At 45.2% G+C, this 15238-nt stretch overlaps 2 protein-coding genes across 2 annotated transcripts in view; one reads left to right on the forward strand and one right to left on the reverse strand.

Annotated features, from left to right (window-relative positions):
• Positions 1–146: 146 nt before the first annotated feature.
• LOC308107943 (histone-lysine N-methyltransferase PRDM9-like) lies at positions 147–5415 on the reverse strand. Its single transcript, XM_080460553.1, has 6 exons — positions 5023–5415; positions 4282–4368; positions 3779–4050; positions 3623–3690; positions 2868–3058; positions 147–2783 (listed from the first exon to the last, which is right to left on the reverse strand). The coding sequence occupies exons 1-6, from the start codon at positions 5105–5107 to the stop codon at positions 802–804; spliced, it is 2685 nt and encodes an 894-aa protein (XP_080316679.1). The 5' UTR covers positions 5108–5415; the 3' UTR covers positions 147–801.
• A 1326-nt stretch (positions 5416–6741) lies between these two features.
• The window catches only part of fbxw10 (F-box and WD repeat domain containing 10), a gene marked incomplete at both ends in the record, with an annotated part of 55875 nt that continues 47378 nt past the window's right edge, over positions 6742–15238 (forward strand). The window contains 12 exons of the mRNA XM_080480788.1: positions 6742–7171; positions 7795–7944; positions 8189–8319; positions 8462–8563; positions 8636–8742; positions 9918–10121; positions 10524–10645; positions 10923–11077; positions 11161–11303; positions 11391–11549; positions 11644–11867; positions 11945–12192. Of these exons, the coding sequence (XP_080336914.1) occupies positions 6742–7171; positions 7795–7944; positions 8189–8319; positions 8462–8563; positions 8636–8742; positions 9918–10121; positions 10524–10645; positions 10923–11077; positions 11161–11303; positions 11391–11549; positions 11644–11867; positions 11945–12192 (2175 nt within the window). The remainder of the gene's footprint in view (positions 7172–7794; positions 7945–8188; positions 8320–8461; positions 8564–8635; positions 8743–9917; positions 10122–10523; positions 10646–10922; positions 11078–11160; positions 11304–11390; positions 11550–11643; positions 11868–11944; positions 12193–15238) is intronic.

Raw genomic sequence — 15238 nt, forward strand, 5'->3', positions numbered from 1 at the left:
TTAAAAAAATAAATAAAAAAAATGGGCATGGTTATGAGTATTTTCATAATATTAAGGCTTGTACAGTGCACATGCTTTGCATTGTATGTTTTGTGGAATAAATGGTCAACAGTGATGAAGTTTCTTTCTTTCTTTTTTTCTTTATTAACTAAAATAAGCTGATTATTTCTTCATTTAGTGCAGCGGTGTCCAACAGAAAGCCCAACCGTTCTCGCCAAACCAATAAGAAAATGGTGAAAAGTTCAAAGAAAAAGTTGATTTATTTAACGAATTATTTGAGAGTAACGAACACAACTGAAATTGTAGTTATTTTCTGTAGTGACTTTTAGGAAAAAGTGAAGAATTTTCATTCAAGGGGAAACCTTAATGGGACGATAATCTAAAAAGGAGCAGATAGCTGCTGATCCCGTTCAGGCTGACCTCAATAATTCCGGATTAACAGTTAAAGCAGGTAAGTTGGGAAGAACTGGTTTAGTATTTTGTGACAAAAACAAAGAGATATTCTCTCTTATATGATTCAAATACACTTCTGTGGTACAAAAGAATGGAGAAAAACATTTTAAATTAACTAGAAAAGAAACAGGCTATGCATGTTTGAATTAAGTACGTATTCGTGTTTGAAAACCGGAATACAAAATGGAATTGAAGCAAACGTTCTCAGCTGCAGATGTTGTTCAGTTCGAGTCTTTCTGATTGCTCAGGTCGGCTTGAAAAGAGAGTTATACTGAATATATCATTTGGAATACGTTCTTTAAATGTGATCGCAATATGCTTCCATAGACCGTCTTTGTCGGCGTGTTTCTACGTGTGCATCTTCTGGTGGTGCCTCCTGAGGTGGTAGTTCCGGGAGAAGCTCTTCCCGCACTGCGTGCACTTGAACATGCGCTGCCCGCGGTGCAGCATCTGGTGAGCCTTGAGGCTCTGCGGGCGGCTGAAGCTCTTGCTGCACTCGGGGCAGCTGTACGGCCGCACGCCCGTGTGCTTCCGCTCGTGGCGCTTCAGGTCGCCGGACTGGCGGAAGCTCTCGCCGCAGTGCGTGCACAGGTAGGGCTTCTCGCCGGTGTGCGTGCGCAGGTGCACGTTGAGCTGGCCCACGTACGAGAAGCTCTTGCTGCAGTGCGGGCAGCTGTACGGCTTCTCGCCCGTGTGGATGCGCTGGTGCTGCTTCAGGCCGTAGTGGTTGCTGAAGCCCTTCCCGCAGTCGGTGCACAGGTACAGGACTTTGACCTGCGGCGGACACTTGTGAGATTTGAAGGCTTTGGTGCTCGGGAGGAGCTTCCCACACTCCTGACAGATGTGCTCTTTATCTCCGCCCTCCTCCTCCGCCACCTCCTCTTCCTCCTCCTCCTCGTCCTGCAGCGGGGGAACGAGGCCGTCCGAGTCGCAGAGGGCCAGGTACTCGACGGGGTGGTGCCTCTTGATGTGCTTCAGCAGGTAGCTCTTCACGCTGAAGGAGAACTGGCAGTACGAGCAGGGGAACAGCTCCGACGTGCAGTGGTACTTCATGCAGGTGTTGATCTTCTGGTGCTGCTTCAGGTTGCCGCACGTGGTGAAGACCTTCCTGCAGCGCTCGCAGCTGTACGACTTGGTTTTGGCGTGCGCCGTGGTCTGGTGCCGCTTCAGGAAGCCCGGCTTGCCGAAGGCGGCGCCGCACTGCCCGCACTTGTGCGGTTTGGACGTGCACTGGTGGGCTTTGAGATCGGCGGCGTTTCCGTACGTCTGCTTGCAGCGGCTGCAGCAAAACCATTTGGTCTTGGTTGGATTCCCGCTGGCGTCCGCAGCTGCTTCTGGCGGCGTGGGGCTCTGTCCGCTCCCGGCGGGACTGGATGCCCTTCTCTTGGGCGACAGCAGCTTGGTTATGGCCAAGATTTTCGATCGCGCTCCGAGTCGCTGGGGCCTCTGAGAGGGAACGTCCTGGACAACCTCCACGACGATCAGTGGATTAACGTCTTGACTTTCAGCCACGCTCGCCTCCGAGTGAGCCTCCTTCACGTGCTGCTGAAGAGCGTCCACTGAGGAGAACGTCTTGGGACACCCCGAGCAGGAGAAGGCCAACACGACAGAGTTCTCGGGCTCCTGGATTACTGTCCCTCGCTTTTTATTCTGGTTTTGATGACTCCAGAGATGCCTGCTGAGGTCGTGGCACTGGCCGAAGCATTTCTGACACACCGTGCAGACGTACGGGCGCAGGTTCTCGTGGACGAACATCCTGTGCTTTTTGAGGGACGCTTCGTTGGAGAAGCTCTTTCCGCAGTCGGCACAATTGGACGGCGCCGTTTCTGCATCTCGCGAGCCTTCGCTTGCTGTGGATTTCTCCGGTTCTTCAGATTTCGATGGTTCAGAAGTCGTCTGAACGACGCGGGATTCTCCGCTGGGCGGTTTGCTCTGATGGCGCTCTTTGATGACGGTGTGCTTCCGGTGAACCAGCTGATGTCGGATGAGGCCGGACGCCTGGCTGAAACTCCGCCGGCAGTGCGGGCAGCAGTAGGGACGCTTGTTTGAATGCACGCAGAGCTTATGCCTCCTGAGGTGTGGGAGCTGCTTGAAAACCTTGCCGCAGTCGCCGCACGTTTTGGACTCCTCGGAATCGACGGACGCCGCGGCCGAAGACGCGGCGGACTCATCCCAGTCGGCCACGGGAGCGTCCTCATGGTCGGCTGCTTCGCCGGCTTGGGGCTGTGTGTGAGAGGTTTCTATGTGCCGCTGGAGAAAAGCCTCCGTGGTGAAGGCGAGCTGACAGTGGGAGCACAGGAACATCTGCGATGTCGCCGATAGACCGCCGTCTGCAAACGACAGGCAAATATCGTCAAACCACGCGAGCTCTTGCTAGTGAAACAGATGATAGACAACTTAAAGAGTAAAGTGACCTGCTGCACTCAGCTTGAGGATCCACCTCTGGCTCCACACGTCGCTGCAGTGGGAGAGCAGCTTGCTGCTGGGCCACACCATGAGCTCGTCTCCAGGATTGATGGTGCGACAGCAGTGGAAGAGGATGCTGCCTTTGTACTGCACCGCCAACAAATTGCTCTCATCTCTGCTACGAGCACAGTTGATGTACCTGCGTCGGAGAGAGCGGTTAAGCAAAACCACGAGGTACAACAGAACTCCAACATTCACGCATTCCTGCCTACAAAAGGGTTACGTTTTTTTAATCGTTTTTCAGCTGTCTGTCTTATACATCAAACAGAATAAGTTGTCTTGAATTTTTATGAGTTCGATTGTGAATGCAGGTTAACTTCCAGGTGTAGGTTGAGAGACTTCTGGTTGTCTGACGCTCAATATTATGACAATCATATCACTTAAATGACACTTGCTCCGTTTACCACCGAACCTCCGTCAATTTCTCATCGACTGGTCAAGTAAGAGCTTCCTTTTTATTTCTACACCCGTCTTCACAGTTCAGTAGATTTATTGACATTGCCCGTCTTGTTAGATAAAATAAAACTGCTACTTTTATCAATTTTTAACTCCAACTTTACTGAATCCTCTGCAGTGGGAAGTAGAAGTGGCTCGAGTCTTAACATTGACTAATCTAAAAACTAGTTTACTATATCTCTTCCTTTTTTAGCAAGACAATAAATAACTCCAGATGCAAAATTAAGAAATCTTGAGACTTCCCCACCTCATCCAGTTTGAGTGCGATTCTTTGGCCGCATCTATGTATTCATACTGATCTTTGTCCTTGTAAATCTGCAGAAATAATTAGAAGAAAATAAGTTTCAGCTTTAAATTGGTGTGATGTGCGATTTTTTTTTTTACTGAGGATCTCATGGCTCACCTCCCAGGAAAAGTCGCTGGCGTTTTCCCTGGTTGTCACTTCGCCCTCGTACGGTCCAAAATGCATTCCAGGAGAAACGGCCGGTCCGTGATTCACGACTCCGATACCGGCGTTGGGAATGCTGGATCTGCCGATCATGAGGCCGTAGGGTAACGTCAGGAGAGCTCTTTGCGGGACGCCCAGGCTGGTTGGAAAGTCGAGAACAAACGACGGGCCACTGATGTTTTCAGGATCATTCTGATCCTGGAAGAGACTCACACACTCCTCACAATCTGGAAAACAGACGGATGAATATGTTAGTTAAATGATGCCATATAATACACGCGTTGAAAATACATGTTAGACAAAGTACGAGCAGCGCCAAATATCCAGAAAGTAGAGTGTTTTAAAAGTAAACTTCCGTTTTCAGCGGGACCGACCACCGTTGTTGTGTAAACAGACCCCCAGAACACAACTAAAGCTTTACGTTTAAAGTCAAAACCGCAGGGCCAAGCTTTACTCACAGAAGCCCTCCTGTGGAGTTTCTCCCTGCCCCACTGAGTTCAGCAGCTTCTGGATCGGGGTCGTTTCCACCTCCAAAACATGAATCACTGCAAGAACAGAAACACTCCATGAAAACCGGGATGCTTTAAAGCTCCGAGTCGACAGAAAGCCTCCTTGATTGGATCAAGTACCTGAGAAACGTTTCCCTGACTCGCTATGGACAGAAATGTAAAGCTACTTCTCAAAAAAATACAATGGAGAGTGCTTTTAAGCTCTTATATTGTTATTGGAGCTCTAAAAATAGAATACGTGTTAGATTTATTAATCATGAATGGGAATATTTCAAGCACTTTTTGCTTATTTCTTCAAAGTTCCAGCTTGCAAATCAGGAAATTCATGAACACATTATTTTAATATATTGGAGTATTTATGAAGCACAAATGACGTGAATAAAAACCAAAACAACTTTTGAGACAACCTGTGTCATGTATCAACAAAAAACAGTGACAATCAAATAATTACATTGGAAACAATAACAAATACACAAGTATAAATAGAGATTGCAGTAGATTTGGCAGAAGAAAACTTTGGAAAGTTTTGAAAACACAATGACCACATGAATATGTGAAAACCTGTTTAAATGAACTAACTACCAGTCACGTAGATAAAAACAAAGCTGTAATAGTTAAAGAATGAATCATAATGTATAAAACTAAAGGAAACAGTTCAGCTAAAGTTAAGTATAAGTTGTGATACTTTACCTGTGGGGCTGATTCTTTCAGGAGGAAGACGGTCTTCTGTTACAACCACCTCCTCTGCCGTCTCAACCCACTCCACACCAGACATGGCAATAACGAAAATTAACAAAAACTAGGGGGAATTTGGTTTAAATGATCACTTTCCTGACTCACAACATCCAGGTTTCTTTAGCTAGCGTTAGCACGCTCGGCTAGCTCCATAAACACAGGCCATCTACGGATTAACCAGCTCAACATGTCCGCTTTTCCTCTCACTGCTGCTGTAACGGTTATATTTCTCATACGGTTTGATTATGGTTGTTGAAGACTGAGAGGACTTCGCTGCTATAGATGAGAGGTCCGGGTTAGAAAACACAAACAAACCTGAGCAAGCGCCAGGTCGCTCCCCCGGAAGTGAAAGCAGCTACGTCACAATCTGAGCGGAAAAAGGAATAAAAGTTTAAATTTCCGTCATTCTTCAACTCAAACATGTTTGTTGTCTATCTGCACATTTCTTAATGTTCCAGAAAGCGTATCGTCAATTAGTAATATCTCAACACACTCGCAGAAACACGTAGCTGCCATATTAATGCAAGTTTATATAGGATGTTTAGCCTTGTTTCCTTATCGGCGCCGCTGGTGTAGTGGTATCATGCAAGATTCCCATTCTTGCGACCCGGGTTCGATTCCCGGGCGGCGCACGTATTTTTATTTTTTGTTTCTATTGTTTTTGCGAATACTTGTATTCAATATGACATAAATTATTCCAAAATGTCCATGTGTGTTTGAATAAGCTACTATATACATGGATCCTCTATCTCTGTATACTGTGATATCTTACGGGGTTGTAGTCATGACATCAATCGTAATTGAGGAATGTCCGTTCACCTTATGCAGTTCACTACACTTACTGCCTTGAAATGTGTAAATACTGTAAATGTTGACTTTAATACATTTGATTTTGAAATTAAAAGTGTTTTATTTGTGTATTCTTTCATGATTAATAACTATATTATTAACAATATCTATCTATCTATCTATCTATCTATCTATCTATCTATCTGTCTATCTGTCTATCTGTCTGTCTGTCTGTCTGTCTGTCTGTCTGTCTGTCTGTCCGTGCGTCCGTCCGTCTGTCTGTGTTAGAATAGACATAATTTATATAATGAATGCTTCAATGCAAAGTGCATTACAAATAAAATCTATCATCATCATCATCATTATTATTATTATTCAGAGATCAGCGTCTGTTGCCATGGAGACGCAGCAGGAAGTTAAGGACGTCATCGAAAGGACGTCGTCAGCAAGAGACAGGCACACAGAATTCCCTCTGGCATTTTCTAGTTTCTCTTGTTGCTGTTGTTGTTAAGACAACTAAACAATTCTTTAGGGAGAGAAGAACATTATCATGGGAAACACAGCATTTAAAAATATACAAAGTTATATATATAAAGTGACAAAATGCATGATTCCGCAGTGACATGACTTTTTATAGTCACTGGAGTTCAGTCTGTCATCCAATCAGACGCGCCGTCACTGCTGCGTTCTGCCTGTTGACTGGCAACGCGCTGACTTGGGTTGTTGGTGGCCATCGTTAAAACATTTTTTTTTTTTTAAATCTTTTAAGCATTTGTTGTCACGCACAACGTCGACATGCAACCCGTCAAAGTGCATGAAACCTTGTCGGACACGACGTACGGACTTCACTTGAAAGCGTTGCCGAGATGCGGGAGCCGATGCGGGATGTGTCCGTCGTGCGTCTTCGCTCCGAGACCACCGGGCTCCACCGAGCGCGTGTGGGGGGCGTCCGATGAGTTCCGGAGGAGGTTCCTCATGGCGCTGATTTTACGCTGCAAAAACAGGCAGCTGCTGGAAAGCGTCCAGAGCGCGCTGGACGTCACTTCGTGGAGTCTGTTCACCTACGCCAGGTCAAGAAGTCCCATCTCACCGGCAGATTTCCCTCTTCGAAGTTCACACCGAGCGACGGAAGGGAAACCGTCAGGCGTGGACGAGAGGGAGATCTGGAAGTGGTTCAGCAGGAGTCCAGACTGGGTTAAATCTGGTTATCTCTGCCGCATATTCACACTGTGCGACTCTGCGCTTTTACGCATGGCCTCAAACTTAGCCAGCGTGCTCCTGATCCGACAAAAACAAGGTTTTCGGCAATTTGATGGTAAGAAAAGAAAAAAACGAAAAAGAAACATCCTAAGACTTCATGCATTTTCTTTTCAATTCACCCTGCAATTATACACAAAGTTGGACTTCAACTTCCAACTATCAGCCAGGAGAGGACGCTAGAGGAACATGATGTCCATGTTATTATTAATCCATACATCTCATATAACAGGGGTCAAACACATTTCAGTTCAGGGGCCACATTCAGCCCGATTTCATCCTGAGTGGGCAGGACTGGAAAAAATTGTTACTATAACCTTTAAAATTCTCATAGGACCACAACATTTACTTTCTCTTCATCTGCTGCTGCTGCGTTTTTTTTTATGAGAATTGTTTTCAAAGTAACCAAATCATATGATATTTTTGACATCAACTTTTCCAACCCTGCCGACTCTGGGTGGAGGCCGGGTGCATCATGGACGCTCATATTCACACTGACAGCCAAAGTTTGACTCACAACATTAAGTGTTTTTGGATTGTGATAGAAAACCTGGGAAAAAAACCCCAACCACACTCAGGAAGAACATGCAAACTACACACGGAAAGGACATGACTGCTGCATTATTTCCACCACTCTCTTTGAATTTGTACTAATATTTTCATACAATGGTCCCTATCCAGGGAGTAGCACTTATGGGAGTCGACATGATGAGGACTCAGAGGATCCTGCACTGATGGTCGTACTCGGGTCATCGTTGTCTGTGTCCGGAGTCAGCCTATACCGAGACTTTATCACTTGCCTTCCCATTCATCTGGCCAAGAGGATTTTAGGCAAGTTCCTTTGTGTTAATGTCACAGTTTCCACTGAGTGCTCAAAGTCTTAAACCTCATGATGTGAACCAGCCGAGATTAAAAAAAAAGTCCCTGCTCAGCAAACCGTGGTGACAACAGGCTAAAATAAATACAAAAGACACCCAAAGGCTTTATGCCAAAAAAGCAAAAGATTACAGTTCTGGATTTATTGATCCAGCATGTTTCTTGTCTTGCAATGGGACGTGTCTCTGTCATCTGCCAGGTCTGTTGGAGGAGCACACTTTGAACAACTGCAAGAAGGTCTGTCGATCCTGGCAGCAAATGGCAAACGAAACCATGGAAGAGAAGAAGTTAAGAGGAGTTCTTCAGGCTCAAATGATGGCCATCATGAAGGTTTGAAACTCCAGATGATTATATAATAATCCCCAATATGTTTGCTTTGATGAGTAAGAGATCCTTTATGATGTGGTGGAGAAATTCAACAATTCAAACAGGAATTTAATCTGCAATGATGACATTTTCTTTTCTCTTCCAGAAGAGCAAAAGACTAATCAGTCCAACTTATGCCAACATTGTTGAAATCCTCGTTCCCATAAGAGATGATGAGGAAGAGAGTGTTCATTCTCCCGTCCAAAAGGTTTGTCAATAAAAGTAGACTTTTTCTTTCTCAAAATATTCAATACGTTAAAGTTTTCCATTGGATTTCCAGGTGATGCCATTTCAATCTGCTTACGCCAACATCAGAACCAAACCAGAGCGCGTGGAGGAGCGGAACGTGTATTGTGGTGCCTATTTTACCAAAGTGCTACTTGCCAAGTGAGTGTGCTCTATGTCTTCACTTGTTTCTAACATGAGGCCCGTGGGCCAAACCCGGCCTGCAAGAATTCTTTTCTTAAGAGTAGTGGAGACAATACAACATTTAGACCCAAGCTGAGACATCAGTGATGCAACAGATTGACATATTTTTTTATTTTTTTATTTCACTATATCTTGCACAAGAAAGTATCATTAAAAATGTCTTTATGTTAAAATTATAGCAATTTTCAGGACTAAATCGTTGGTTTTGCCAAAATATTTATATTTCTTAAAAGTTATACTCTGCACCACGACAAAGAAAAACTTTTAAAAAGTTTCAATTTAAAGAGGTCATATTATGTAAAATTCACTTAATAATGGTTTTCCAACAGTAATTTGCGTCCCCATACCTGGAATGGCTCCCCAGAATTGAAGAAAGTCTGTCATCTCTCTCCCTGGCTTGTTTTTTTAATTTTTAGAAAGTGCGTGTTCCAACGAGCGAATCAGAAATCAAACCATATATAGTGTCATCGAGGGTTCAGCCAATCCCAATGAAGGCAGGCTCTCCCTTTCCCACAATTAGGCAGCTCTGCTCTGGTACATGGCACCATGAGAGGAAGTACTTCCTCCTCTTCCCAAGATGGGCATGTGTGGGCGGAGCCAGTCCAGCTCACACAGACACAGCAGATTCTGAATGTAGCTCATATGATCCAATATTCAAATGAATGAAAATCAAGGAAAAGCTGGATTTCAGGTAATAAACTTTGAATACAGTGTTTTTGGACCGATGAGACCCATGTGAAGGTGGTGAAAAGCTGAATAATAGGACCCCTTTAAATGTTATTATGGTGCTATTTTACTGGTCATCCCCACTCAAGAGAAAATTGCTTCTGTTCAAGTGAAAACAGAAAAATTTCATTGCATTTTGGGCATCCGTTTACATAACAATTGTGCTCAGAACCTTTAGAACTTTACAACTCTATTCCATCTCCGTGGAAATGGGGGAAAATGCAACTTTTCTAAATCGCTTGCACAACACAGCCATATTAAATAGTTCTTCTGCACTCAGACATTGCTTTCAAAATGTTGCAGTATAAATGCTAAACTTTTCTGAAATGCAAAAATTATGCATTTCCACTTGAAACGTTGTGTGAATGGGACCTAAAAGAATGTTATCTTGGTGCCACTGCTTACAGAGAGGACCCTCACCGGGTGTTGGACTACAGAGGAGGGATGTTGATGGCCACGGGCTCGAAGGACTGCCGGGTGCGTCTCCACTGCGTGGCGTCGGACGTTAAAGACGTGGCTGTGCTTAGAGGCCACGCTGGCAGCATCCACGCCGTGCTGCTCTGTCAGGACAGAGATCTGGTGATAACTGCGAGCCGCGACACCAGAATCAGGTGAGAAATGCCTGTTCTGACACGTTCAGGATGGGTAAGTCACTTCGACCCTGTTTACATGACGATGTTTCAGGTGGAAACGCATCGTTTTTGTGTGGAGGTGGCAACGTTTTGAAAACGATGTCCCCGAAAATGACAGAAACGCTGAAAATAATGTTGTTTTCATGTGATGCCACTAGCGTGGCTTTTGGTGGTTTTTGTTATGAAACCACACACTCAGAGAACAATGCACTATAAACAATGGGAGTACGCGGATATTTGAAAACGGACACCAAAAACACAACGAAAGCTTTGCGTTTTCACTTGAAAAGGTTTTTTTTTTATAATAAATCAGTCTCTGCAGTCCTGCTTGGTAATGGGTCTCTCTTATGAGGGAAGGTCTTTTTTCCGTTTCACCTCCAGCTGTTGGAGTTTGACGACAGACAAATGTGAGAGGACACTGTACGGTCACACTCGCACCGTCAACTGCCTCGACGTCTACGATGACAGGCTTGTTTCGGGATCGAGAGACTGTCACGTGAAAGGTAACCCGCCTTTGGGGATTCGGTGTTATTTAACAGAGATAGAATCTCACTGATAAAACCCTTCTTATATTTATTGTAGTTTTAATTGAAAAAAGTTCCTGTTTTTTGCATGTTCTACTTGTGAATGCCTCAGTTTTCTGTGAAACCTTGAGTGTTATTTTTGCCATTTGGTTTGTGGTTTGGTCGGATTGTAGCCTCTTGCAAGCCAGTTTTGGATTCGGGTTAGGGTTAAAGCCTTGTTGGTAAACTAAAATAAAACTCACTTGTTCCCCCCCAGTATGGAGTCTAACAACAGGAGAATGTTTCCGGGCTCTTAAATTCAAGCACCCCAGCCCCATCCACTGTGTAAAGATCTACAAATCAACAGTGTGCAGCAGCTGTGATCTCGGCCTGGTCAAGATGTGGAGCCTGGAGAAAGGAGCACTGCTCAGAGTGAGTGTATGAGCTGTGAAGTCTATTATTCGACCAACTGTATGCAGACGATGAAACATTTAGACGCGGGGTTGTTTCTGGAGGTGATCAACGCCCACAGGAGCTCGGTGACGTGCCTGTTCTTGGACAAGTGGCATCTTCTCTCTGGGGATGCCAGCGGCAATGTCAAGGCGTGGAGCATCAACAGTGACTCCAAAGAGTGTCTGATTACCTTCAACCACCCAATGTAAGAACAAAACCTTTTCAGGCTGCCATACAGAAGTGGTTGAAAAGAAAAAAAAAAAAAAATTACCATCTTCTGATTAATTCCCAGGGAGGTCAAATCTCTGACCCTTGCCTACCTTCGCGTCCTTACCGGCTGCGCGGATGGAAAGATTCGCATATTTAATTTTCTCACTGGGGAGTGTCTGAGAGTTATAACGGCAGAGACGGAAGCAGATCTTATATTGTCCGTGCACTTCCACGACAATGGGTGAGTGAGACTCACTCTTACAACAGTGCTAATTTCATTTTAGATTGTTAATTAGAAACATTTTTTTTTTTTTTTGTGTGTCTGATTCTTTAAGTATCCTGGTGAATACCAAGTCCAGTGTGAAGCTCTACCAGTTTGCCAAAGTGTTTTGGGACTACGCAGACTCCTTGCAGGGAGGTCCAGGGGACGAGTTGCCCCCGCAGAAATCTGGTTCAGGAGTGGTTTCGATTCCAGACTGCCGCGTCGTGAAACCAGACAGTGCTGAGCTGCTTTCCAAAACCCACTGCCTGGCTGCCTCTGCTAAACGTCCAACAAATGGTGAGCGTGAGCAAGTGTTTCTCAAAAGGAAGATTTAAAACGAGTTCATCCATGTTCAAACTTTTTTTCCCTGGCAGATGTGAAAGAGTTTGTGATGCGGAGTGAGAGGGCGGCGTCTCAGCGGATCAAGAAGAGAGGTCTCCATCATCCCCTGACAAGTAATTCCATCGCCCTCAAGGTCAACATGATCCAAAAGAACCAACGTATGGACGAGGTCGGCGTCAACACAGAGGGCAATACCAGACTGCAAGGTTCCTGGGCTCCTCACTCTGATCTCCGGGGTTGGAAACAGAACCTGCACACAGACGAAGCTCGTCCCATCAGGGTCTCGACCTGTGTGCCGATTCTGAAGCGAGATAATACAAATATGTCAGGAAGCAGAATTTTCCTTCCATGCACACCTAACTCTGACGCACAGAAGATCACCAAGAGGGAAGATGGAGTCAGTAAAAGTCGCACAGCAGAGCTGAAGAATCCTAAGCACAAGCTTCAGAGATCTCTATCCAGGCCATGTTCAGTGAGATTTAGTGAGATTTAGTTGGGTCGTTGCCAGCATTAACTCTTTGGACACATTCAGAGAGCAGCGAGCAGGTGGAAGCTGAAAACACTGAGCTGAAACTATCCAGGAGGGATAAGTTGTTATTTGGAGGATTTTCAAAAGCGCCTTAATGATTTTGGTCGGATTTGCTTGATACCAACATATTAAATGAAATTCACCGTCTGTCTTACATGTGAAGTGTCGGCGCTTATTCTTACTGTTATATCATTAATGTACACCAGAGGCCAGTATTGGATCAAATGTATTGTGAGGAATTAAGACCTGAGATATGAGATTCACAACTGTTTTTGCCCATAGAGTCATCCTAGATTATCTATAAGAGGCGACACACATCTTTTTGACAATAAATGAGTGGAGCCAAATGATCAACGTACAAAACTAGCTGTCAGGTTTGCTTTTGATTTTACAAAAGTGTGTTTTTGTTGTCTTGCATTTGCATATATAATATATCACAGCAGATCTTCCTCGGTCTCAATTTTTATTTGACAACAGTTTAGATTGAAGTGTTGTTTCAAACAAATCCAAATTCAACCTTAAATGACATCAGTTTACTTGTATTTTTTGTTTTTGTGTTTATATTTCCAAGATAAAGTTCATCTTGTCGGGTATTTACCATCAAACATAGTAGGGCCCGTTTACACCGCAACAGTTTGAAGTGCAAACGCTAATCTTTTGTTGCAGTTTGGGGGTCCCTTTACACGACAACGGTGCTCAAAGCCTCTGAAAATGCAACTTTTTGAAAACGGCTCCCAAAGTGGAACCTTTGGAAAACTATGGTATTGAGCATGAACACCACAACAGTAGTAAATAGTTCCTCACGCTAAGCAGATGGACAATAAGAACAATGTTCACCTCCTGAGTGTCATGACTCCCAGTCATATTTTCCTGGGACTTGGTAGTTTTATAGTTGACAGTCACCGTAATAACAATCCAACCTGGTTGTCTGTCCACTAGAATGTCTGTGTACTTATATGTGTTACATGTGGCCCCCCCCCCCCAAAAAAAACAAAACCCAACAGCGCCAACTCGTGGCCTGGCTTGCTTTACTATTGCTTACTACAAACGTTGTTGTGTAAACAGGGCAGTAGTCTGTGCCCCAATAGGAAGATTAAAGTCCGAAAATGCTACCAACATTTCTACAAACTGCCTTTCGGTTAACTAATAAACTCGGTATCAAAGCAAATCTGGGCACTAATGTTGGTGAATTGCCGCTTCACAGCGAGAAGACTTGGTCCCATCCACAGAGACCTTTGACACTGCCACCTGCCCTCCTTTACCCTTGTGCCTGCAGGGCATCATTACGAGTGAGGAGGTTGAAGATCAGGGGGAGAAGGTCCTGTGCTTTGACTGCAGCAGCACAACAGCTGGGCTCCGGTGAATAACAAAAGCTCATGAGGAGAAGTGACTGGATTAAGACGTCCCACTTCAGAGACACTTCTTTCACTAGCAGCCAATTTGATTCGGTTCGCAGAAAACCGGATAGAACGGCGTCCCCCCCTCCCCTCTGTCTTCTGTGGTGGCGTGGCATAGGAAGACAATGCAACCCCAACCCCAACCCTAACCCTAAACCCACTCCACACCCCCCACACGCTCAGTTTGGCTTCACCAGTCAGCACAGCCACCCCCCCTATTGTTTGGTCAGGTATGGAGTCTCTTGTCCTGGAGGGTCGATAACGAGCGTAAAATCAAAGCTAAGTTAGAAAAAGGGAAAGTCCTCATGCAGGAATGCTCTTGGACCTTCTGCTCTGTGTTGGCTGAAGAGAGGAGGGTGCAGGTTTATTTATGCATGAGGAGAGGAGGAAAAACAGGTTTCAAGTGTTGGAGGTGGGGGAAAAAAGCAACAAAAGACAATTCAGTTTGTCCCAAGTGACCTCTGATCCACAAAGATCTCCTCCTCCAAAAGCACATTTGCATCATAGTTCATTTGTCAATTTAATTTTTCAATTCTTGTCATGCTGTGTCAGCAGCATCTTTAACCAGCAGCATCATCCCCAACCGGGCCGATCCCGTGCAGTCATGGAACAGAATGTGATTAACCAAAGCCTGCATCACTTCTGTATTTGCATGTGTCTCAGACGGGTGCTTGACTTGTCCTAAAGCCATGCAGATATCACACCGTTACCGGGTCCAACGACACGAGCATCAGATGCTCAATGAATATGCAAATCGCAGCGTTCTCAGGGGGGAACTGAGTCACTCTAAAAAAAAAAGGTTTCCACGTGTCCCCGCTGTGGGAAAACACGGAGCTGTGTACCGAGCTGTAGCTTAGGAACTGTCAGAGTCCTCATTCAACCCAAGATTATCTCCTCGAACAAATAAGTTCAAGGCCTGACGGAGCGGTGACATCAACACACGCGAGCCACAACAAGTGCCTCGATCTGAGGACGGCGTTAAACGCCAGTCCGCACGGCCAGCGCTCTTCCAACCGTCCCGTTAGGATTCAGTCTGGAAACAAGATCCATATGCCTTTCTGACCTCATTTGGAGATACAGATCATAAGTGAAAGGGGATACGGCCACAGCGAAGGGAGGCAATTAACAGGAACACCATTACTGAGATATGGGAGTGATTAACATCCTTATGCAGCCGGGCCAAATAGATAAGAAGCAATCTGATTGCTCATCGACTACTTCTCGGTGGAGTCTCAGCAGCGGGCGCAACGCTCGCTTTCTGGAGCTGAACCTCGACAGATCAAGGCTCCTTGATTGAGCCAAAACGAGCCGAGTGAAAACCACTGTGACCACACATCAGGAAGATGATCAAAGGGGCGGACTGCGAGCTTCTGGCTCCTCGGTTTCAAGGCTGAGTCCCA

The sequence above is a fragment of the Lipophrys pholis genome (assembly GCF_963383615.2).
Source record: "Lipophrys pholis genome assembly, chromosome: 1".
In the NCBI taxonomy this organism is placed as follows: domain Eukaryota; kingdom Metazoa; phylum Chordata; class Actinopteri; order Blenniiformes; family Blenniidae; genus Lipophrys; species Lipophrys pholis.